The 23987-nt window shown below is 39.8% G+C and overlaps 1 protein-coding gene across 1 annotated transcript in view; it reads right to left on the bottom strand.

Annotated features, from left to right (window-relative positions):
- ADPRHL1 (ADP-ribosylhydrolase like 1) overlaps positions 1-20724 on the bottom strand; it is a 33158-nt gene extending 12434 nt beyond the window's left edge. The window contains exons 1-4 of the mRNA XM_006883809.1: positions 20511-20724; positions 10370-10534; positions 7097-7222; positions 878-1018 (exon numbers count right to left, since the gene is read on the bottom strand). Coding sequence (XP_006883871.1) covers positions 878-1018; positions 7097-7222; positions 10370-10534; positions 20511-20724 — 646 coding nt within the window. The remainder of the gene's footprint in view (positions 1-877; positions 1019-7096; positions 7223-10369; positions 10535-20510) is intronic.
- Between the last annotated feature and the right edge of the window lie 3263 nt (positions 20725-23987).

Raw genomic sequence — 23987 nt, forward strand, 5'->3', positions numbered from 1 at the left:
CTCATGTGATTCACTGCCACTAAAAACTCCCAGGGGGGTCAGTTATGAGTAGGTCTGACCCAAATGCACATGACGACAACAACAACAAAAGGGGAAAATATGAGTTGCCACAAACCAACTTACCTGCCTAATCCATTAACAACATTACTCCTTTAGGACTTTTGGTTGATAGACTGGTTAATACCTAATACTGTGCCCGCAAAGGGGTAGAAGTCAGAAAGGATGTAAAGCATTCAATTGGATGTTTCTTGGGACAGATGGAAATTCTTGGGTACAAGAATTAATAGGCACAGATTTCACCTTGGTTTCATGGCCTTGAGGCTAGGAAACATTCACATCAGGGCACATCTTCCCAGTAGGTCCTAGGGCTAATGTAGGACGGCAGGCTTGATTTCTCCCTTAACAAATGGGTTACTTCACATTATGAACATAACTTGGAAAGTTAAATGTAAAAATCCATGCCAGCTCCTTCCTCTATTTGTCTATGTTGGTTTGGAGTGGGGGTTTTATTGTTGTTGGTTTTTTTAATGTTGTTATCAAAAGTAGAGGTGGGGATGGAAGAACCTCTGATGAGACTCAAGTCTTAAAGCTAGAAAGCTCTCTCTCAGCGGTTCTAACGATGAAATATCTGGCATTGCTTTGGATTTCCTTGCACTTGTGGATCCCATCTTCAGTGAGATTGTGCTCTTCGTGGATTCAAGACTGTCCACGCTGACCCAGTGGGTATTCTCTTAGTTCCATGTTGGGGCAAACATACCATGAACTATTTGGGAGGTGAACAATAGGTTACCAAATCTGCTTTGAGTATTAATTAAGAGCAACCTCCTTCCAGGTGATAATGCTTTGAGATTGTGATGGAGAAGGAAGCCTGACTCACCTGCCATATGCCGAATGGTCTTTTTACAGTATTCTTCCGCCTGTGGGACCACTTTCATCATCTCTCTCCCCCACTGTGCAAGTGGCTTTCCTTGAATGGCGTAAGACACAAACAGGGCCGTGCATAGAGACCCGAGGAATCCTGGAGAAGCAAGGAGGGTGGTAAGAAGGAGAGAGACAACATTGGCACCTTGCTCATCAACCACTTAACTCTACAAAACATCCTGAATTCTGAGTAAAACACGCATGTCTGAGAAGGTCTACATTGTTGCCAGGGTATTTTGTGAAGCAGTAAGCCATGCAGAAATTTTAGTAAACTTCATTAAATTGGTGATGATAATTTAGTAAGTCTAATTCATTGCTGTTGAGTTGATTCTGACTGCTGACAACACTTTATCAGGTTTTGAAGCTGAAATCTTAGAGGGAAGAGACCGCCTATCCCTCCTCCACGGAGTGTTTAGTGGATTCAAAACACCAACCTTTCAGTTAAAAGCCCAATACTTAGCCATATGTCTAAGATGTATGATAATATATTCATTTGCGTTTTAAACACGTGATCAGTCACCTTGCTGTTGGTGTGTACTACAGAGTTGGAACCAAGCTGTACCTGACCCTCCAGAGGCAGGTAATCACAGGCAGGAGATTGCCCACCCTTCTCCCATGGAGCAACCGGCTCGATCAGTAACCACAGAGAAGTTATAATTTAAGGTGGATGAAAACTTAGAGGAATGATAATTCCTCAAAGGATCCCTGGTGGCACAGTGGTTAAGTTCTGAGCTGCTAACCAAAAATGGTAATGGTCTGAGCCCACCCGGCAGTTCCATAGGTAAGAAAAACTGATAATCTGCACCTGTAAAAATGATAACCTAGGAAATCCTATGGAGAGGTAATCCTACATTATCCTGTAAGTCACCATGAACAGTAATCAACTTGACAATACCCAACAGCAATAACATTCCTCCAATAGTTCTCTCTAGTGAACTCAACTCATGCTATTAAATTTGGTGTTGGGGTTTGTTCTCATTTTGATCTTGGAGTTGCCACTGTTGTTGTTGTTAGGTGCCATCTAGTCGTAGACGACTCATAGCGACCCTATGAACGAAAGGCCTGAGCACTGTTCGTACATCGAGTTTCCGGAGGCAAGCCATTTTGGAAGTGGATGCCGCTCCTGCTTCCACTAGTAATAGATACATTTCTTTAATAAGTGTTCATCTTGGATTCAAATGATTGAGCTTCTTTTTTTCCTTCCCCCCCCCCTTTGGCATGTCAAATTAAAAAATTACATTTACTGAACAAAAACCATGACTTAAAAGAATCCCAAACAAGCAAACAAACTCTCCACCCCACCCAGTAGCAACATTGTTAAGGAATGATTTAAACCTCAAAGTTGTATCATTGTCAACATTCCAGGTATATAGTTGGTTGTTGTCATTGTTATATGCTATCAGTCGACTACAACTCATAATGACTCTTCAAACAATAGCTCTGAACCTTGTCCTATTTTAAGCCAATTTCATTGTCTTTGACACACGTGGCCACATTGCCACAGTCACTGTGCCAATCCATCTTGCCTAGAGTCTTCTCCTCCTGACCCTCTAACCTTCTAAGCATAATGTCCTTCTCCAAGGATTGATCCCTCCTAAAAACATGCCCAAAGTGTGTGAGAAAGAAGTATACAGTGAGAGCCTAAATATTTCCCCCAACAAACTAATGAAGAAACTAGTGGAAAGTGTATCATATTTTTACTCTTCAAATGTTAGTTACAATTTGTCACTTTTGCCCATTACAGGGCAGGACATTATTTTCCCTAGTATTTCTGTGGACAGGTACTTAAAGTTGTTTTGGTGACTGGGTTTGTATTGAGTTCTTGCCTTGTAGTCAACACAATTACTGACACATATTAATTAGCAAGCTGGTTGGGAGCTTTACAGCGTTAGTCAGTTCTCATAGAACAGAACCAAGCTAACATCCTTCATCAGGCACATTCCAGCTGCTCTGGCTTTATTTGAAGCTACTGTGGAATAAATACATCAAACACAAACTTTGAATAAGGTCAATTTAAATTATTCATCATTATCCTGGCAATAACAAGAGGGCTAGCAGGGCATCTTAGAAATCTTGATGGCACTATCTGCCGTGAAGAATCTGCCTGTTTTCAAGGAATCAAAGGCATTTTGGTTTTTGTAGTAAAAGCAGAAAATATGGTGTTATGTCATGGACTGAAATGTTTTCTTTGGAAATATGTGTAGCTTTTGCCAGGCCATGCTTCTTTCTCAGTGGTTTGGCAGTTAATGTAATGATGGAACCATCCCTTATAATGTGATCAGATGTCATCAGCCAAGTAGTCACAAGGGATTAGGATGGGATGCAATACTTTTACTCAGTTTACAGCACTGATCCCAGGTAAAGGCACTTACACCGGGGTGAAGCTTGCTTTGTTTGTTATATTACAAGAAATGAAAGGAGAGAGAAGGAAGTAGATAATGAGGGACCTTCACCACCAAAAAGAAAGGATGGGAGTGGAACTTGTCCTTTGGATCTGGGGTCCCTGCATTGAGAACCTCTCACATTCAGGAGAAGACTGAAGTCAAGATACATGGAAAACTCAAAGAACTGCTGGACCCCCAGATGTGGCAACAGGACAAAGACTTTCCCCTGGATCTTTTAGAGAGAAAGCCTTCCTTCCTCCAGAGCCCAGAGCTGTTGCCCTAAATCCAGACGTCTAGGCTTCCTAAACACAAAGATAATATATTTGTTATAGCCATGCAATTGTGATATTTTGGTCTGGTAGCACCAGAGAGTTAAGACATCTGTGTTGGGCACTGTTCTAAGTGCTTTACTTGTGTGTTAACACCTTTCTTTCTCACCACATTCTTATGAGGTGGGCTTTATGATCAACAATCGTCAAGAACCAGGATGAAAAGGCACGGGAAGATTATGTCATTCCATTACAAACATAGTTTTGGAAAAGGAAAGGTTTTCAAATTACCATGTCGATTTGGTCTGTGAGAAACAAATGAAGTAGAATTGAGTAGATGTTTGTAAAGGAAATAAAATCAGCTTTGAATCTGTGTTCAAATCCTGACTTTGCCATTTACCAGGTGTAAAACCATGGACAAGTTATTTAGGGCATTTTGAAGTTCAACTATCAATAAAACCGGGACAGCTATACCTACTTTGCAATGGTGATTTAAGGACTAAATAATTTAACCTTTGAAAGTATCTAATAAAGGGCCTGGTGCAACTTCACATGCAGCAACTGCATAAGTCTCCAGCTCGTCCAGTAGAAGGGTTTTAATATATGACTGAAAATCATTGCTAATTTTTTTTTACCACTACTAGAAAAATCAATTATCAAACATTTCTAATGCTAAGGGACTCAGGTTAATGGACCAAAAATCATCTGGTTTTCAGATCCAGGGTTCTACTTATTGCCCTGACGTATTGCTTTGCTTCCTCTTATAGAATACTTCAGCTCTAGTGTCCTGGTCAAATACACGCTGTAATTAAAAACAGTGACACTTGCTGTTAAAAGGTTCTTTGAAAATAGAAAATAGAAAAGAGGAATTGAAGTTTTTAATAAAAAGCAACTTCAAATATTAACTGAATAAAACTGTACTTTTAAAATATTTTCCATCACTGTCCTTGTCATTGTGAGCCACAGAGTTGGAACCGACCCCTAGCTGACTCCTCAGTGGGTCAGTGGGTTTTCAGAGCCGGTTAATCTCATGAGTGGAGATTGCCCATCCTTCTCCCATGGAGCAAATGGTGGCCTCGAATGGTGTGCCTTCAGGATTACAGACAGATGTAAATGATTTAATTCATAAGCACACAAAATAACATTTCTTTAGTACTCATTCACTCACTACTTTAGTAAAAGTGGACAATATAGTAGTAAGTTTGTTAGAAATTTAAGTCATCAACCCAAGTTCTTAAACTCATTTACACCATTTTTTAACATTCTGCATTTTCATGTTTGGAAGTTTTTTTATTTTTAGTTTACTTTTATTTGAACCAGTTAACAGATGTCCCATGTAAACTCATTCTTAATTCTCTGAGATGTTGCCAGTAGGCTGAATTATATAACTTTCCTCTTAAATTTTAAGGGCTCAACAAATGTATTTGCTGAGTTTATGGCTTAGGTTGCCATCAGCAGGGGTGAGCTCATTTGGTATATTTTGTCACATTTCCTCAGCAGAACGGCCTCACCATAAACACTGCCCTAGTTTTAGCAAATGCCTTTTCAGTGACAACTCTCCTCCTCGGCGTAAGAGCTGCTTTCTAGGAGGGGACAGAGCGGCCCCTCTTCTCCCAGTGAGTGACATCCAGTTGAAATGAGCATGAAGGGGTAACCTTGAAAGAGAGAAACAGGCCTCTGGAGAGCAGTTGGCAGCCTTTGGACTATGTGTGGAACGAGGGTGGAGCACGCCCATCTGTTTTGCCATGATTTAAGGGCTGGCTACAGGTGTTAGGGTTTCAAGTCGTTTTTTTCTTTTCTTAAATTATGAGCTGACTAGCCACCACCTTAAAGTGTCTAAGTCATGTCCCAAAGTCACTCACCCATTTGTCCTGTCATGTGGAAGACCTTGCTTTTTTCTCTATGACAGACATGTGGAGAATGAGAGAAATAGCAGAACATAGCTGACCTACGTTAAGACATACAGCATGGTAAGAAGATTTTAATAGATCTGATTTATCCTTTCACTCATTTCAGCTTCACATGGAGGAAATCCAAAAAGTAGTTATGACTATGATCATAATCACTCCTCTACTACTTATGAGGAAACTGAGCCCCGGGGTGTTAAAGTATATTCTATCTCACATAGTTAGTACAAGTGGTGGAGCTGGGATAAGAACCCAGTCAGTCTGGTGCAGAGCTTATGCCTCTAGTTATCACACCAGAGGTGACACAGAAGCTCCCAGGCCTAGTGTGTAGCATGTAGCAAGGACATGGCCATGAACTCTTGGATTTGGTTTCATTCTTGCAAATTTAATTTACATTCTAATTTCATTACTTCAAATCTAGTTTCATTTCAGACAATGAATGCTTTTCTTTTTCTTTTTTTCTGATGTGTGTGAAAAGGATAAAAACAATAAGAATTACCTTATTTGCGTAATTCTCTAATACTATCTTTGTTATCACCGATCTTGCTTTTAGACTAAAAACAGAATTTAAGCAAGCTGGAGATTAAACAAGCAAAAAATTCTCTCCAAATTCCTTAACAAATAAACAAACAAAAACATTTATTTTATTTCATTACTTTTTAGTCCAGTATATTGGTTAAACCAGAGAGCTCTGGTGGTCTAGTGGGTGAGGAATTGTACTGTTAACACAGAGGTGAACCCACTAACTGCTACAAGAGGGAGCTGTGGGGGCCTAGTGTTAAGGAGCTGTGCTGCCAACTCCAAGCCTGTGGTTCAAATCTACCAACTTCTCTGGGGTCAAGTGACAGACACTCTTCTCCAAAGCAGTTTACAGCCTCTGAAAACCCTATTAATAGCAGAAGAATGCAGATAGTTATAGCAGTATTGGTAGAGCCCAGATTGGAAGTCAGTTGAAATGAACCAAAAATAATGACAAACATCCTTTAATAATTGGAACACAGAATGTACATAGATTGACTGTTGGAAAAGCAGAACTTGTGAAAGATGAAATGGAACCATGAACATCAACATACTAGGAACTGGTGAGACGAGGTGGACTAGCTTTGGCCACTATGAATGAAATAATCACGTGGTATAACTTGACAGTACACAGCAACAAAATACCAACAAGTTGCTCCGAGGGAGAATGGTGTATAATCTTTTTCTGTGCAATTTGTAGCTTTTGGAAAACAATTGGAAGGTCTGCTGAGTTAGTCCCAACTTGATGGCAATGATACTGGTTAATAAGAGTGAGAGAGTGAGAACATATGCGGTGAAGAATTATGAAATAGAATCTTAACCCCAAACCCACTGTTTTTGAGTTGATCCAGACTAAGAACTGCCACAAATCGTTACAGAAGCAGGCAGATATCTTCATCCTGCAGAGGGGCTAGTAGGTTCAAATAGCTGACCTTTCAAATAGCTGCCCAATGCTGAACCCACTGCTTGAAAGAACTCTTTCAAAGGACAAAACAGGCAGTGGGAAAGCACAGGTTGGTAGTTCTGTTCTTGTTACGAAGACATTCACACCATTTTAGGTCACAAGGCCTGACATTTGCTCCTCCCCCACTGTTACCTGTAGGATGGTTATGAGTCATTCTTCCACACTCGATGCTAACTTCAATAAGGGTTTCCAACCGCTCAGGCTTCCAGTACCGCATGCCGATGCACATTGCTTTGGTGGCAGCACCAAATCCTGATCCTGTAGAAGAAAAAAACAAACTTGAATTTAGAACTTTGGATAATTTCACCTCTGGTAACCAACGTGTCATTCATAAATAACAGAAAAGAGAAACATACCAAAACATAAATTAACATGTGCATGTTTTGGTGTTGTGTGTTGTGCATTAGTGTGTTGATTCCAGCCCCACATGGCAGAACTTATCTCACAGGGCTTCACATGCTTTGGTGCTTTCTCTTTAGTTATGTCAGATACAAGGGTAGAAGAGACAGAATCCTTGTTACTAAATTTTGAGGGAGACAAGTAGATTTATACTTTCATGGATTGACACAGTGACTGTATCAAGGTGGGGAGGGACAACCCCCAAAACAAGATCCATGTCAGCGATGATGAGGATGGCACAAGGTAGGGCATGGTTCAGATCTGTTATCCTTCATAGTTGCCTCAATAGCATCTAACAGCAACAATACAATATATAAGGAATTCTGGTAATACAGTGCCAAATGTATTGGGCTCCTAATGCAAAGGTTAGTATTTCAAACCCACTAAAAGGTCCACAGAAAAAAGATGAACAGTCTCCTCCTATGAAGATTTACAGCCTAAGAAACCTCATATAAAGTCACTAGGGGTTGTAATTTACTTGGTGGTTGTGGGGATACACTATAAAATACAGAAAAAAGCATCAAAGAATAATATAACAAGATGCTCAGTGAAATGAACAAGTTGTAACATCAATAATTTCTATCTCCTTTCAAATTTCTTGTGGAAGAATATCTACTGAGAGGCTTGGGTTTAAATCTTAGCTCCAACCTTCAGATTGTATGGCAATTTTAGGCCAGTCACTAAACTCCTGCAAGTCTCCTTTATCTCACCTGTGTAATTGGTGTGGTGACAATAATGACTTCATGACACTGTTAGATGATGACATAAAGCATCATCATCACAATCCTGATAAACAGTAAGCATTTGATAAACACTGGGTCCTGGTGGCACATTGATTAAGGCACTTTGCTGCTAATCAAAAGGTCAGTGGTTCAAATCCATCAGTTACTCTTCAAGAGAAAGGTGAGGCAGTTTGTCTCTGGTTTGGTTCTTAGGATCTATTTTAAAGAGCTTTTTATATAACTATATACATAACCCTACCATACTCTTCAATGGCTGCATAGTATTCTATTGTATGATTTTGTTGATATTAGGGACCACTGAGTAAGAACTACTCATAGCTGACCTTCTGATAGGTTTTCAGAGGAAGTAAATCTCATGGGAGGAAACTGTCCATCTTTCTCCTGTGAAGCAGCTAGTGGATTCAAATCACACACCTTTGCATTGGCAGTGCAAGTCATTACCACTAAGCTACCAGAATGCCCTCATTTTATAGATATAACATAATTAATATCACCATTCTATTACTGACGTGTAGACTATTTACAATGCAAGAATATTCTTATATATACAAATAATGCCACAAAGGACATCTTTTTTTATACCTGTTTTTGTGCTTTATAGTGTATATTAGAATATAGATACTATATAGTATACTATATATATACTGTACTGCAGCCTTCAATATGGATTGAGGCTTTATCAAGAAAACAAAGATTCTCACCACTGAGCCAATTGGCAGCATCATGCATGATAGAAGGTGAAGAGAGTGAGATTGTTAACAGCTTTAGTTTGCTTGGCTCCACATCAACACTCTTGACATCAGTAACCAGGAAATTAAAAGACATATTGCGATGGCAAAGTCTGCTGTCAGAGACCTCTCCAAAGTACTAAGTGCAATGGTGCCACTCTGGAGACTAAGGTGTGCCAGACAGGCCATGGTCTTTGCAATCACTTGCTATTCGACAGAGAGCTGGACAATGAGTAGGGATGATAGGAGAATTGATGCCTTTGAGCTGCGGTGTTGGAGAAGAGTACTGATGTGTTGGAGACAATAAGATTGGCAAGAAATAGAGTGGGGTTTAGGGCTGTTGTACTATGAGTCACAGGCTACTCGGCGGCACATAAGCAACAACATATAATACATTATGACTTCGGGGAGTTTGCCAGATCAAAGGATACATGCATTTAAGTGTTTTGCTAGATAATCTCAAGTTTCTCTTTGAAGAAGTGGTATCACGTTTACACCCATTCTGTATGCAGTTACGGGCCTTTTGGACCCCACTGAAGACAGAACTCTGCAGTGAGGGTGTGTCAGGTCGGCCATCAGTCCACACCTGCACACACTTCTAGTGGGCCCCACTTATTTTCAGTTTGCTCACATTTGACTGCAGTAGTGCTTCCCCCAACGTTTCCTCGCTATCTCACTTGCTGGGTTCTCACGGAGAACTAAGTTTTCAGAGAAGGCTCTTCATCTCAGGAAAACAATTTTTAGTCTATATTTGTTTTCTTCTCCTGCCTGGGAAATAAACATGCAATTTCTCTAGCCTGAAAGAAGTATTTAGGCAACTATTAATGTGCATGGTACTTGTTAACACTGCTAACCAGAAGGTCAGCCCATCAGCTGTTCTGAGGGAGGAAGCTGGATAGTCTCCATTTGTGAAGGCTGATAGCCTCAGAAACCTGATGGAGGGCTGCTATAAATCCTAATGGACTCAAAAGCTGTTGGCTTATTTATTTTTACTTGTTTGTACAGAAGCAGAGAAGCTAATGATGGCCATCCTAAACAACATAACATCTCGGCAGCCTTTTAACCTCCCAAGATAAAACACAGAGGGAATAAGTGCAGGACCTTGAGGAGAGAGGGAATTTTTAAGAGACAGGGACTGCAATTATGTAAACAATAGCCCCACCATGGCACATTAAAACTTCATAGAGACATGTAGTCATGTTTTCTTTGATGTTATGGAGGGGGAACCTCACAAACTTAAAGGAACAGTAGTGGGAAAGATTTTTTAAAATAAACCAAGAATTTGATGACAAAATCCTGTGAGGGACCTCCAGTGCCCAGTGGACAGGCTCTCTTTAAATAGATGCCAAAGAGGGCAGTATTGACTTTCAAAAGGACAGGCTGCCCTACAAAAGAATTTTTGGCAAATCCCTTGTCACTTCAAGTAAATCTGGAAGTGTAAGTCATAGTTAGGAAGAAGGACAGAAAAGATTGATGACTATGACAGAGGAGAACACTGCACAGCTTTAAAAGGAAAATATATTATTTTCTCTGACCCTTTTCATTGAAAGGTGTGTGCCAAGCGAGGAGATAATTATCTGGCTTCAGCTGCAAGCAACCCTCAGTGGTCGCTGGGTCTGGTCGATGCCCTGGAAGCTTCTCAACTATTTCCACATAGTGCTTCACCATCTCTCGGTATAGGTCATCCAGACACCAGTAGTCTGAGTGGAAGAAGAGAATGGACAAAATCAGTGCAAGCAGGAGACAGAAAACCAAACAAATAAACTCATTGCTGTTGATTCGGAATTGACTCACAGCTGACTCTCCTTTGGGCTTCCAAGGCAGTAAACTGCCTGGGAGGAGATGGCCCACTTTTCCTCCCGCAGGGCTGCGGGGGAGGGGGGGGGTTGGGGGGGGTTTGATTCACAGAGGCGTGGCCTCTAGGTTAGCAGCGAGATTCCACTGGGACTATGAGTCATTTCAATTACCTCCTTGAATCCGGAATTCAAACATAGAGTATAATTACTACTTAATAAATGCCATACTGAAGCAGTGTCAACAGAAATAGCAGCAGTGACTGCTTCTAAGTTAAGAGCCCAACAATTTTTATTTTCACGAGCTGGGGAAAGATTTTAGTCATTCTACTGAGAGATACTTAAAATGTAGCCAAAGAATTTATTTTAGGTTTTAGACAGTGTGTTTCGTTATTCTGGTTACAAATGAGAGTTTAAGAAAAACCCCATGATTCTCATTTTCTACTAACGGTGCATTCTTCGAAACATGTAACTAAAATAGCTGGAATCTGCTCATTCTTTGGGCTTATACAGCAGACGTTTCTAAGATAAAAGAAGCATAATTCTCTCCAATTTCCCAACTCCTTTTCTTCTACAGGTGAAAGATCTCTGGTGGCCCTCCTGGCAATCCTAAGGGCACGGGGTTCGAGGCCACCGGTCGCTACACAGGAGAAGGATGGGAAATCTCCTCCCGATTAACTGCGTCTGAAAACTCACTGGAGGGTCAGCTGTGGATCGGTTCCAACTCAACGGTACACAACAACAGGTGAAGGAGCAAATGAGCATCTAGTGCGATTTTCTCAAAGTATATGCTCAGAAATGTGGAATGTGTTTTAGGAATAAGCATGGTTTTAGGAGAAGATTATAGGGCACAAAAGACAAAGGGAAATAACATAACATTAAACACCTATGATATGTCAGACACTATGTTATGCATCTTATATTATTTCATGGGGAACATTGGTGTCCTAGTGGTAAGAAGCTATAGTTCAATCCCGAAGCCACATAGTGCAGATCCACCAACTGCTCCACAGAAGAATTGACAGTCTTCTCCTGTAAGATTATCTCTCTGAAAATCTGCTGGAGGGCAGCTATGGGTCGGTTCTGGCTTAAAGGCACAGAAAACAACAATATATTATATTACTTTATTGCCTTTGAGTCAATTCCAACTCAGGGTAAGTTCACGTGTCTTGGAGCAGAACTGCAACAGAATCGTTATGGATCTTTATCCATCATCAGGTCTTCCTTATACGGCAATGCTGTGTGAATTTGAACTATCAATCTTTTTTGTTTGATGCCACAGTATAAATCATTTACATCATTCAAGGATCTTATTATCACAGAGAGAAAAAAGGAAAGAGAGAAAGAGAGCAATCTCATATTGTTTTGGAGAAGATTATGTGCTAAAGCTCAGAGAGGCTATTAGAACAGTGTTAGAGCAGTCCAAAACCTGAGCATTTGTGTCATTAAATTATCATGAGAAGAGTGATCAAGTGTCCACACATCTTCCAACGTTAGGGCTTAAAGTGCCTGATAATATCAGACAGCAGAGCTGTGACTACATGGAGGGAGCCAGGTGAGGTCCAGCAGAGGGTAAGGTGCACCTTTCAATGCCAGTTTCTATGGTCTACCACAAATTCATATTATGCACTAAATTTTTTTTAGAGCGGCAACATTGATATTGGGAGGTGACTATTCTTTCTTCTCTTCTCTGATTGGTGATGCAGTCCTCTATCTTTGAGTGGGGTGTATGTTTAAGAAGGGGCAGGGAACAAAAAGACAAAGATCTGCAGTCGGTACAGAGTGGGAACTGGGTATCAAGTGGGGACTGAATTGATATTTAAATGAAAAACCAAAAACTTTCTTATTGATGTGAGCAAGGTCTTTTTAGGCCACATTCGAAGATCAGGTATTCGGACACAGAAGGGTTAAGAGAGATTAGAAACCATCCACGACAGCATTGCTCCCATACCAGGAAAGCCTCGGTTCTGTCCACAATTACAGGAGGAGCTGTTGGTGCTCTCATGGCCTTTGTTTTAATAAAGCTAGGATGATAAACCTCTGGAGTAAGAACAGAGTGCTAAGAGCTGGGGGTTCAAAGTCCTTCTCATTCACAGAGAGTGAGAGATCTCCTAAACAGAGAAAGGCCTCAGAAGACTCAGTCTCACTAGTATTGTTGTATATTGGATGCACTTCACATTTCCACAGTTCTGAGCTGGGGAAGAGAGGACATGACAAGACCTTAGTTTGGTAGGAATAGACTTCACAAGTCACATGGGAAGGAATGTTACACTGATAATAGTGCAAGAATAAAATTAACCTGTATATGTGCCCAAGACGTCTTGTTGGGAGCACTGAAGTATTTGGATCTGTTGAGTCTGTTTGCAAATGGATAATGTGCTTAGTTCTCAGTTACCAGCACTATCAATTTACAAACGAACTTTCTTAACCCAACCCTAGGTTAACAAGCTTGGTCCCTCCTTGATCTTTCCAGAGTCCTGTAATAGAGTTACTTCATTTATTCCTAAACCAGATACTATTAACAGGTCTGTAGTTAAGGGGGTTTGGAGGGGGGAAATCCATAAAAATCAAAGGGCCACAAAAAGCCTTGGCCTCTCAGGCTAGCATTTAAATTAGAAAGAAATTTTTCAAAGCTGCACAGTCTATGGAATTGTCAGCTGAGTTTCAGTGATTTGTGACACAAGTATTTAAACATTATCTTACTTACAGTTCCCTAAAATAGAAAAGATTATCAATTTTTTAAAGTGTCTTTAAAACTCCCAACTAATATTATCGTCAAAATAGAAAAGGAAAGCAAGCTATTTTGCAATGCAAAAATACAAGTTTAAAACAGTTACAAAATGTTTATCAGTACAAGCAAAAAAATCCACTTTCAATCTTCCACAAAGCTATTGACAGGGAAATAAATAAGCAGTTGAGTTTAAGCAGGGCTCTTGTGCTCATTCTTAGGTAAGCACACGTGAGTCCTCTGTCAGGCTGTGGATACATAAGTGGACTCTACCTACAGGCCCTTTCCATGTTGAACTAATATCTCCTCCCATTCTCTGGGGCCTGAAGCAACTTGGCTACAATAGTTGAAGCTGCTGACTCTCATGACTAGAACCAATTTTACAAAGACAAATCATTAACTATATTGGCATGAGCTACCTTATTATAACAATTTAATACTTGAAAAAACCACATTGACACCAAATTGGAAGCAACTCATAGCTGATGCTCCAGTGGCTTTTTGGAGGCTGTAAATCCCAAGGGAGGAGATTTCCATCTTGCTTTTGTGGAGCTGCTGGTGAAATGGAACAACCGTTGGGCTGGCAGTGCATGTCCCTGGGACTATGACACCAGAACTCCCTAATAACTGATTACTAATGCTTTATTTGTGCCATCTCATTTAATTTTCACATAACCCTGAGGGAAAAAAGTTTAACACCTTAAGCACTCTGGAGAGTTCCTTGACAGCAGATTTTCCCAATGAAACTTGGTTTTTTAAAGTATTTTTTTTTTTTATTTCCTGGCTGCTGGTATCAAGAGAGTTGATTGTGTAACAGAGCAAGTTGAAATTGTTAACAATTTCACTCTGCTCTCAATCTGTCATGGTGCTGTTAACTGGCCCAGTGGTGAGAATCTTTTCCTGATGTTGAGCTCAAAACATATTGAAGACTGTGGTCTTTGATCTTTTGCAGTAAATGCTTCAAATCCTCAGTTTTGGCAAACAAGACTGTGTCATCTGCATAATACAAGTTGTTGATGAGTCTTCCTCCAATCCTGATGCCACATTCCTCCTCATAAAATCCAGCTTCTAAATAATCTGTTCTGCATATAGATTGAAAGGTTATGGAGACAAGCATGCATCCCTGACGCACTATTTTTCGATTTTGAATGATGCAGTGTTTCCTTTTTCTGTTCTGAGGACTGCTTCCTGATCCATGTATAGGTTTCGCATGAGCACAATCAGGTGTTCTGGAATTCCCATATATGCTGATTTACTTAGCTACCTTCTAGAGAATACAGAATACTGTTGTTTATGTTACGTGCCATCGAGTCAACTACAACTCACAGTAACCATGTGAGCGACAAACCTGAACCTTGCCCTACCCTGAGTCAACCTCATCATCTCTGAAGTTATACATGTGAGCCCATTGCTACAGTTATTGTCAATTCATTTTGTCCAGGGTCTTCCTCTCCTACGCTGACCCTGCACACTTTCAAGCATGATATCCTTTTCCAAGAACTGGCCTTTCCTAGCAAAATGCCTAAATCTGTGAGATAAAGATTCATCATTCTTGTCTCCAAGAAGCACTCTGGTTTTACTTTCTCCAAAACATATTTACTTGTTCTTTTGGCAATTGATGGAATATTCAGTACTCTTCTCCAACACCATAATTCAAAGGCATCGATGCCTTCCTTCTTCAAAGGCATCATCCTTGTTCATTGCCCAACTTGTAGCTGCATAGCAAGTAATTGAAATGATTATGGCTTGTATCAGGTGCACCTTGGTCTTTAAACTGACATCACTGCTCTCCAGCACTTTGGAAAGATCTTTGCCAGCATATTTTCTTATTGCAACACATCCTTTGATTTCTTAACTTGCTGATACCAAGGGAGTTGATTGTGGATCCAAGTAATATGAAATGGTTGACAATTTCAATCTTTTCCCCTTTTATTATTTCCTAAATCATTATTTGCATCTCTGTCCTTTTAAAGACACATTTGTAAATAGGCCGCATCAAACATCCTATATCTGATCTTTGCATCATGATTGCTCTAGTGAAGAAATGGTTATTCACACCACACACAGCCATAAGATTTACAGAGTTGGAGGATTTATTAATGAAACTTATTCCAAGCTGAATTCACTTTGTAGCAGCCAGCCTGACTTGTGTGGGGGTAAAGGGGGTAACACATAGTTACACATCGCAATTTTTGAAATATTTCCATATTTAATAACCCTAGGCTTTGGAACAAGATTGAATTCCAACCCACAAATCTATAGACACTGAGCAAATTACTTAATTTCTCTGTGTACCAGTTTCTTTATCTATAAAATTATAATAGTCAACCTGCATAGCTAATGTGAGAATTAAATTATATTAGACATAAAACATAATAGTGTCAGCCACACATTAAGTGCTATGTAAAAGTTAGCAATTTCCATTATTAACATAGCTTAGGATATTCAATAGGCTCTAATTGACTAGTTAAAGAAGGAAAAGGAGCCCTTTGATAATTAAACTTTAATAAAATGTCAACTTAAGCTTTCAGTATGTTGAAAAAACATGTTCTGCTTTAATTTTTATATAAGGGATAGGTTCAAGGGAGAGTAATCTTTAATAATTACTTATTCATAGCCCACAAGCTATTGTGTACTACTAGTTGTCGTTGTGTACCATTGAGTGGAACTGGCCCATAGCTGATCCTCCTGCGAGTTTGCAGAGGCAGTTAATCACATGGGAGGAGATTGCCTGGTTCTCTCCCATGGAGCAGCTGGTGGCCTCAAATTGTGAACCTTTGGAATTGCAGCACTGCTTCTTGACACAAAAGAAATCATTTAAAATTCTACTTTATACGCCTTACGGTTGTGGTGACCACGTAAGAGGAAGTTTATTCTAGCCTGCAGCAAGTTCAGAACAAGATAATGATCACTCATGGTTATCGGCCTGTCACATTCCACTCTATCGACCAGGCAGCAGCCACCTTCAGGGGCAGAGAAGGAGAGGCTCGGCCCTGAAGCAGCAGGCCAGCCTATGCCTAATGTCACAGAAAGTAGCAAGAAAGACTTCTGTCATCTGATTCCCTGAAGAATCAGGGCTGAATACCTCTCGGGTGGAGGCGGGGGAATGTTGAGGGATAGAATTGCTACCTGGCTGATCTCTTTTTCATTCTCAGAGAAGAGGCCTATAAACTAAGTTTCTCAGAGGAACTAGGAAGTTATGGCAAAAGCAGTTGCATGAATGTAATAATACCTCTAGCAGGAGTCAGGAAGGGGGTTACATCAGGAAGAATCCCCCTAACCATGTAGGAGAGTCAAATCCCAGTGAAAACCACAGCCCCCTAGGGTGGGGCTAGGCTATGACCAGTCCGGAGACTGGGAGCCAAGAAAAGCAGTAGCCACCTGAGGGTCGCCATCTTTGACTACTTGAAGGGAGCCAAGGTTTGGCTCAATCTCTGACTTTCAGGGGTGTTTCTCCCCTCCTTTTCTTGTCTTTGCTCTGTAACTCTTTTCATGGCCAATCTGTCAAAAGCCAGGCCTCTGTGGCATTACCTTAATAAATCTTTTCCATCTGTTTTGCTAAATTAAATATAAAAAAAAGACAGAAACTAATTTTTTTCCTTCAAACCAATCACAGGATGGCACAGGGCCCACACACTTCCACCCACTGTACACAGAACTGTCATGAGTTGAGGGCCAAGGTGGCGGCAGGTAACAATGATATATATGTGCACTACTACTGCAAAAGGATTTAAATGTATCTGATAAGACAAAGACCCTCAACCAGGTGGACTGACATAGTGACTGCAGCAATGGGCTCAAGTGTGTCAGAGATGTGTGCCTGGCACAGGCGGGATTCAGATCTATTGTTTACAGCATCACTATGAGTTGTACTGGTTTCAAGGGCACCTAACAACAACATCTGACAAGGGAGCTCTGGTGGCCTAGTAGTAAAGTGGCACTGGCAATACAAAGGTATGCAGTTCAAATCCACCGGTCGACTGAAAGATGGGCCATCTTTAGTGTAATTAACTGTCTCTGAAAACTCACTGAAAGTCAGGTGTGGTTCAGTTCTGACTCAAAGGCACACAATAGCACCATCACCACCATCTGATATAGTTTTACCTTCCATGAAAATGCTCACTTGTTTAGATACTATCATAACAAATATTTTTTCCATTTTTTAAAATGTAAAATAAAATTTTTATTTTATACTGGTTTACTTACAAAGTTCATATACATTGTTTTTCATACCAGATCTTTCCCATTTCCTTACCCACCCCTACCTCCACCCATCAAATTGTACAACTCTATGGTGAACCAATCTCCCCCAACTCATCCTTACTCCTCCGATCCCCTCCACCCCCCTTGGATCCTCATACACATTCTACAATAATGGTCTAATACAATATTTGTCCTTATGGGACTGAGTTCACTTTAGTATAATGCTCTCCAGTCCCTGCCAAGTTAGGTAGTAATTTACAAAATCTTTGCTCCTGCATGCTACCTAGTATTCTATTGTGTGAATGTACCATAATTTCTCAATCCATTAAATTGTGGTTGGACATCTGGACTGTTTCCATGTTCTTAAAATGATGAATAATGCTACTATGAACATTGGTGTACAAGCCTCCATTCGTGCATCAGTTCTCATTCTCTTGGGGTATATTCCAAGTGGTGAAATAGCTGGGTCATATGGAATTTCTATGTTCAGCTCTTTGAGGAAATTACAAAGTGCCTTCCAGAGTGGTTGGACCATTTTAGAATCCCACCAATAATGTAAAAGAGTTCCTATCACTCCACATCCTCTCCAACATTTATTACTTGTTGTCCTGTTAAAGTTTGTCACTGCTACTGGGGTGAGATGGCATCTCATTGTGGTTTTGATCTGCATCTCTCTTATTGCCAGTGATCTTGAACATTTCTTCATATATCTGTTGGCTATCCGAATATCTTCCTCTACAAAAAGTTCTCCAATGTCTTTTGCCCATCTTGTAATTGTGTTTTTAGTCTTTTTCTTGTGGAGGCCCTTAGGGTTCTGTAAACTTTTTATATGAGATCCTTGTCTGAAATGGTATTGACAAATGTTTTTCCCAGTCAGTAGGTTTTCTTTTCACTCTGTTGGAATAAGTTTTTGATGTGCACAGGGATTGGATATTTAGAAGGTTCCATTCATCAATTTTATCCTCTCCAGATTTGTGCATTCTGGTCATATACAGATAATTATTATCATCAACTTCTATCATATACAGAAAGAGCTCTGGTGGCATGGTGTGCAACATTATCAGGAAGGGCACTCTGCTGCCCTAGTGAATAAGGGTTGTGCTAGCAGCACAAAGCAGGCAGTCCGAATCCACCAGTATCTCTGAGGGAGAAAGATGGGTCGTTTTCTCCCTTGTGATTTACAGCCTCTGAAAACCATCTGGAGTCAGCTATGAGTTGGTTCCAACTCGACAGCATGTAATAATTAAAAAGTTGGCAGTTCAAACTCCCAGCCCCATCTGTGAAGATTTACAGTCTGGAAACCTGAAGGAGAGTCACTATGAGGTGGGATCAACTTGATGGCACTGGGTTTTGTTTGTTTGGTTTGGGTGATTTACAAAAAATTTACCAAAATGCTCACAAAGACAAGGACAAACAGGAGGACAGATGAATGTGTGTAAATATGCACAGAGTCAAGTTATAACTTAAGTAAAGTTTAGAAATAAACGACAAATCTGTACAGCTAAACCAGAGAGTTCTGGGGACCCAGTAGTAAAGGTTTGTACTGGCAACCCAAAGGTACATGGTTCAAATCTACCAGTCAACTGAAAGATGAGCAATCTCCTTCAGTGCAATCTGAAAACCTGCTGGAAGGTCAACTATGGGTCGGGTCTGACTTGACCATATGACAAAAAGCTTTTCAGTGCAATCTGAAAACCTGCTAGAAGGTCAGCTATGGGTCGGGTCTGACTTGACAGTATGATAAAACTAATTATGCTTTTGTTTCATATACTCGGCCCAGTAACAACTCAGGAATACAGCAGGTACCTTAGGGTGACTATTAAAAGTGTTATGGGCTGATAGGATACTATTCATTACTGCTGAACATAATGACTATCAAGAACCTGCTGGAAAATACTAGAAACAAGAAGTGTTAGGACTTTGTGATTTGTGTAGATCCAGAATAACGTGTCACCACTTTCAACAAGCGGTGACGCCTTATCTATGATGCCTTAACTCTCCCTGGTGATTCAGTTACTGGTCACAAAGTATATGGCATTCCTATATAATGACCAAGAGGACTAAATTTAGCATTTTCACAGCAGAGAAATGGAACGCTGATGTGAACGCATAAGTAGAATTTTATTGACTTAATAGTTGCCCTCAGATTTCAATTTCACAAAGAAACACTAATAATATGTGCAAGTTTTTAAAAACAAATGACTTTTGGAGGAAAATACTACATAATTAATACTGACAGTTTCTCTGAATATTCACATACAAGCAGTGCATCCTAAAATCAACCTGTTACTTAAAAGAGAATTTCAAGAAAAGTCCTAACTCTCAAATCCACTTAATTTTAAGAGCCATTTCTGAGAACTGTGTTTGTGTATAAGCTACTACCCAAGCACGATGCTTTGGGAGATTGGCATTTCACTCCCAATTTATTAGAATTTGGAAGTAATCCTTGCAGACTGTCTTCATTCATGGGTCCGAACATCAGACTGGCTTATTTTATACTTTTTAAGTAGATTCACAGCAAGAAGATTCTAAAGTGAAAAGTGACCCTTTCCCTGCCAGACACCACCAGGGCAAGAAGGCTGCTTTGCTTTCAACTCTGCCAGAAGCAGATTTTTAAACTTTTTGTAAGTTGCCCCAATAAACATTTTTAAATAAAAATGAAAACTCATTGTTTAAAAAGGAAATCTTAGCAATCCACAAAGTAAGGTAATACTGTCATCAAGAGATGCTACAGAGAAATATGATCTACCACATATATAATGTGTTGTGGGACGTTGGTGAATATTAAATTGCCACTTTTAGCAGTGGCATCAGGTAACATGAGTTCAAAGATTGCATTGCTTTCAAAGCTCTGGGTACTTATTTTGAGAACTTTTAAACACTGCCATACGGTTTTCTGTTTCTTTCCCACCACCACACGCAACGATGCGGCCCCATGAGGCTAAGGCTTACCTGTGGTGAGAGCCTCCGCGGTTGCTATGTGCATAATGGTGTTGTCACTCACAGGCCACTTTTCGGGGGACAGCACAAGCTGGTCTAGTCCTCCAGACTGTTTCAATTCCTCCTGGATCTTTGTCCCTAAAGCACTATTTTCTTTGCTGGCATTTCTGTACCCAAGAGCATCTCCAACGCTCCCCAACAGCATAGCAGCCTTAAATTTCTCCATCTTGGGAAGGCCTTCAGCTGGCCGGTTTCCTCCTGCTGTTAAAGCTGCTCAGAGTCCTCAGCCTTTGTTGCTTCCGCTTGGTCGCTGCCTTCAGTCAACCCTGCTGACATTTATATTGGTCATTGTATCACTGTCAGGACCTTCCTCTAAATGGCCAGGCACTCCTTTTCTGTCCCTGCAGGTGGCACCTCTTATATAAGGACCAATGAGAAAACCCCTCTGGATCCCCACAGCTCACAACGTTCCCTCTAAGCAGGGCTCCTGGGCACCAGTGTGCGGTATCGATTTCCCTCAGCCTTCGCACGGACTCTAGCTTTTCAATGAGCAGACTGCTATCTTTAATTAATCAACATCCAGACCATTCTTTTAAAAAGCAATAGCTTCTGAGTAACCAATCTTTGTTGGAAAAGAAATTGCAAAAGACGTGCATTTTAAAACGAAAAGTGTTAAAGACCATAAAATCTATCCATTTTAGGTGTACATTTTGGTGAGTTTTTGTAAATGCGTATTCTTGTAGAATCATCACCCTAAAAGAGCCCTTTGCCTATTTGACCCCCCAGACCTGTTGTATGACATGGAGTGGGAACTGACTCACAGCTGACCCTCTAGTAGGTTTTCAGAAGCTGTGAATCGCTCAGGACAGTGCCGGTCTCCCACACAGCAGCAGATGGATTCGAACCGTGTGCCTTTGGGTTGGGCAACACAGCTCCCTACCACTAGAGCACCAGAGCTCCCTCCTCAGAACTTGTTTCTAAAAAATGTCAAGGAAATAACTCGTATTATAGTCTTTTCTACTTGACTTCGTGTAATGGATTGCATGTTGGAGCGCTGAAGGAGAAGTCAGCAGTTCAAACCCAATGGCTGCTCAGTGGGAGAAAGAAGTGGGCTCCCTTTGAGATTTATGGCTATGGAAACCCAATGGCAGTTTGTCAGGAGTTGGCATCCACCTGGCAGCAGTGGATCTGGCTTTTAATTTTGGTCTTTCACTTATTATTAAATATATACAATGTCTTAGCTGCAAAAAAATAAAATTAGGGGTCTGTGACAGAAAACTTGGAAAATACAGAGAAGTGCAAGGGGAAGGGGGACTGGCATATGATTTCAGTGTAAACATTGTTTTCTTACAAATTGACGTTCAGCAAGAGGCTGTCCAGATAGCTACACTTTCGATTTAAAAGTGGTAAAATGTGCAAAGCCTACCAGAATGTATGATTCTGTTCTCAGTAACTGAATGGTATTTAAAATATCCTCAACCACTTGTCAAAGAATGCTCAAAGATAAGGTTGGAGAAAAGTAGACACAGAATATATAAAACCAGGACTCTTGCTTTAAAAAAAATATAAAAAGAAATCCATCTCCCTAAGCCTCAGGCCCAGAAGAGCAGCGGTAATGCGTAGTGCTGGAGAATCCAAACTGCCAAGGTTATGCTTCCCTCTCCTGTCTCCCAGTGGGACCTCTCGTCCTCTCAGAAAGAGTAGTAGAAACACATGAGCTTAAAAACGACATCTGATAACATTTTAAATGTACATCAAGGTAGTCAGATAAATTTAAATACTCATGTAGTAAGATGCCAGCAAACTGGTTTAAAGATAATACTGTAGCAAGCAGAATTCTGAGTTTCTCAAGTAGTCCTTCAAAACCATTACAGATGATTTTTCATTGCAATTTATGTAGGACTTCTATAAAAATAAAAGTCAGAAATGAAGTACAATCGTTTTATTTAACTGTCCTAGGTAGTGATTTAACAGTATACTTTGGAAGAAATAATTTGTTGAGTAAAAATATTATGACCAAATTTGACAAATACAGTGAATTTTTTATCATAGCCTCAACTTCATTTTGTGACTGATTTTTATCTGTGCCTATTTCAAGTGGATACTACTTGAAAGGGATTTCTTGCTGATTCTGGAGCTATAAAATCCTTCACACGAGTGAGAAACTACTATCGGACCTAAGAACAAATATTAAATTCATTCATTTGTTCACTCAACAAATATTTGCTGAGTTTCTATGTCACACTGTGGACACAGCAACAAATAACAGGAAAAAAGGCTACCACTGACTCTACAGAATCTGAAGTCTAGAATATATATAATATTATAAACTTTTATTAAGGTAAAAACCAAACAAATAACAGAACAACACACAATTACACATGTCACTGAGGGTGAGGAGGAAATTTATTCCAGAAACTCTTGGTAGGTACTCTATGAGGATACAGGGCAATAATGTGAATTTCTTTTGCTTTCATGTGTGGATTATTTGTGTATTTTCAAAAATTTATAATTTGTATTACTGTGTATTTTGATATATAATTCCTACCAATTCCTGAAAATTCTTTTCACCTTAAATATGTGAGATCTATGATTTCTCACATGGAAAAAATCATATTTAATAGCACTGTGATACTGAAAAAGAAAATTAAATTATTTGTTTTAGGACAAAATGTTTCATGTTTCTACTGGAGCATATTTACTACTTATAAATTTCCCATTTGCCTCATGACTCAAGACGAAGACACTGACATCTAGTGGTAAGTAACTACGAGTGGAACTTAAAGATACCACCACAACCAGCAGAGAAAAGAATTTATTTTAATGTTTTTGAAGATTTTAGCACTTTAATAACATGCATAATTTAAATGTATAATTTATGGAAAAAACCCCCACAAAGTTTTGAAGAGCCATTGTCCAATTACTAATATTTTGATTAACTATTGATAAACAACACCAGAGGTCTCTGTTTTTAGTTTTGCATGTTTTGTTTTTTAAAAAACTATTGCAGACCTTCATAATTATCTGAGTTCTACACACTTCTCTAAACAGAATACCTACATGGCAAGAATTTATAAAGCCTAGAAGGATGCCTTTAAATTTCTGATGTTTTCATTAAAGCGAGCTTTTGTCGTATGAAATAAATGTTCTCTTGGAATCACAGATTTCTGAAGGTAGAGCTGTCTATTCCTTCCTTTTGTAGATATGGAAACAGAAGCTTAAGTGACCTGCTCTAGATTCTGAAATCAGTGGCCTACTCAGACCTAGATCTTGTCTTCAAACTCCGAAACCATTTTCATTTCTCTATTCCCTGCTGCCCTTTTAATATTTCTAGACAAACACCTATAAATATATAACTCAGAATCTAGCAAGTATCTTCAAACCCTTAAAATGTGTCTTAAAATTTTAAGTAGATATTTCCTAAAACAATTATATTTTTAGGAGTCAAGGAAAACTATAAATGTTAAGCATACATTATATTTTAAAGTT

Source organism: Elephantulus edwardii, unplaced genomic scaffold, assembly GCF_000299155.1.
Source record: "Elephantulus edwardii isolate Elephantulus edwardi_28Jun2011 unplaced genomic scaffold, EleEdw1.0 scaffold00030, whole genome shotgun sequence".
Classification (NCBI taxonomy): Eukaryota; Metazoa; Chordata; class Mammalia; order Macroscelidea; family Macroscelididae; genus Elephantulus; species Elephantulus edwardii.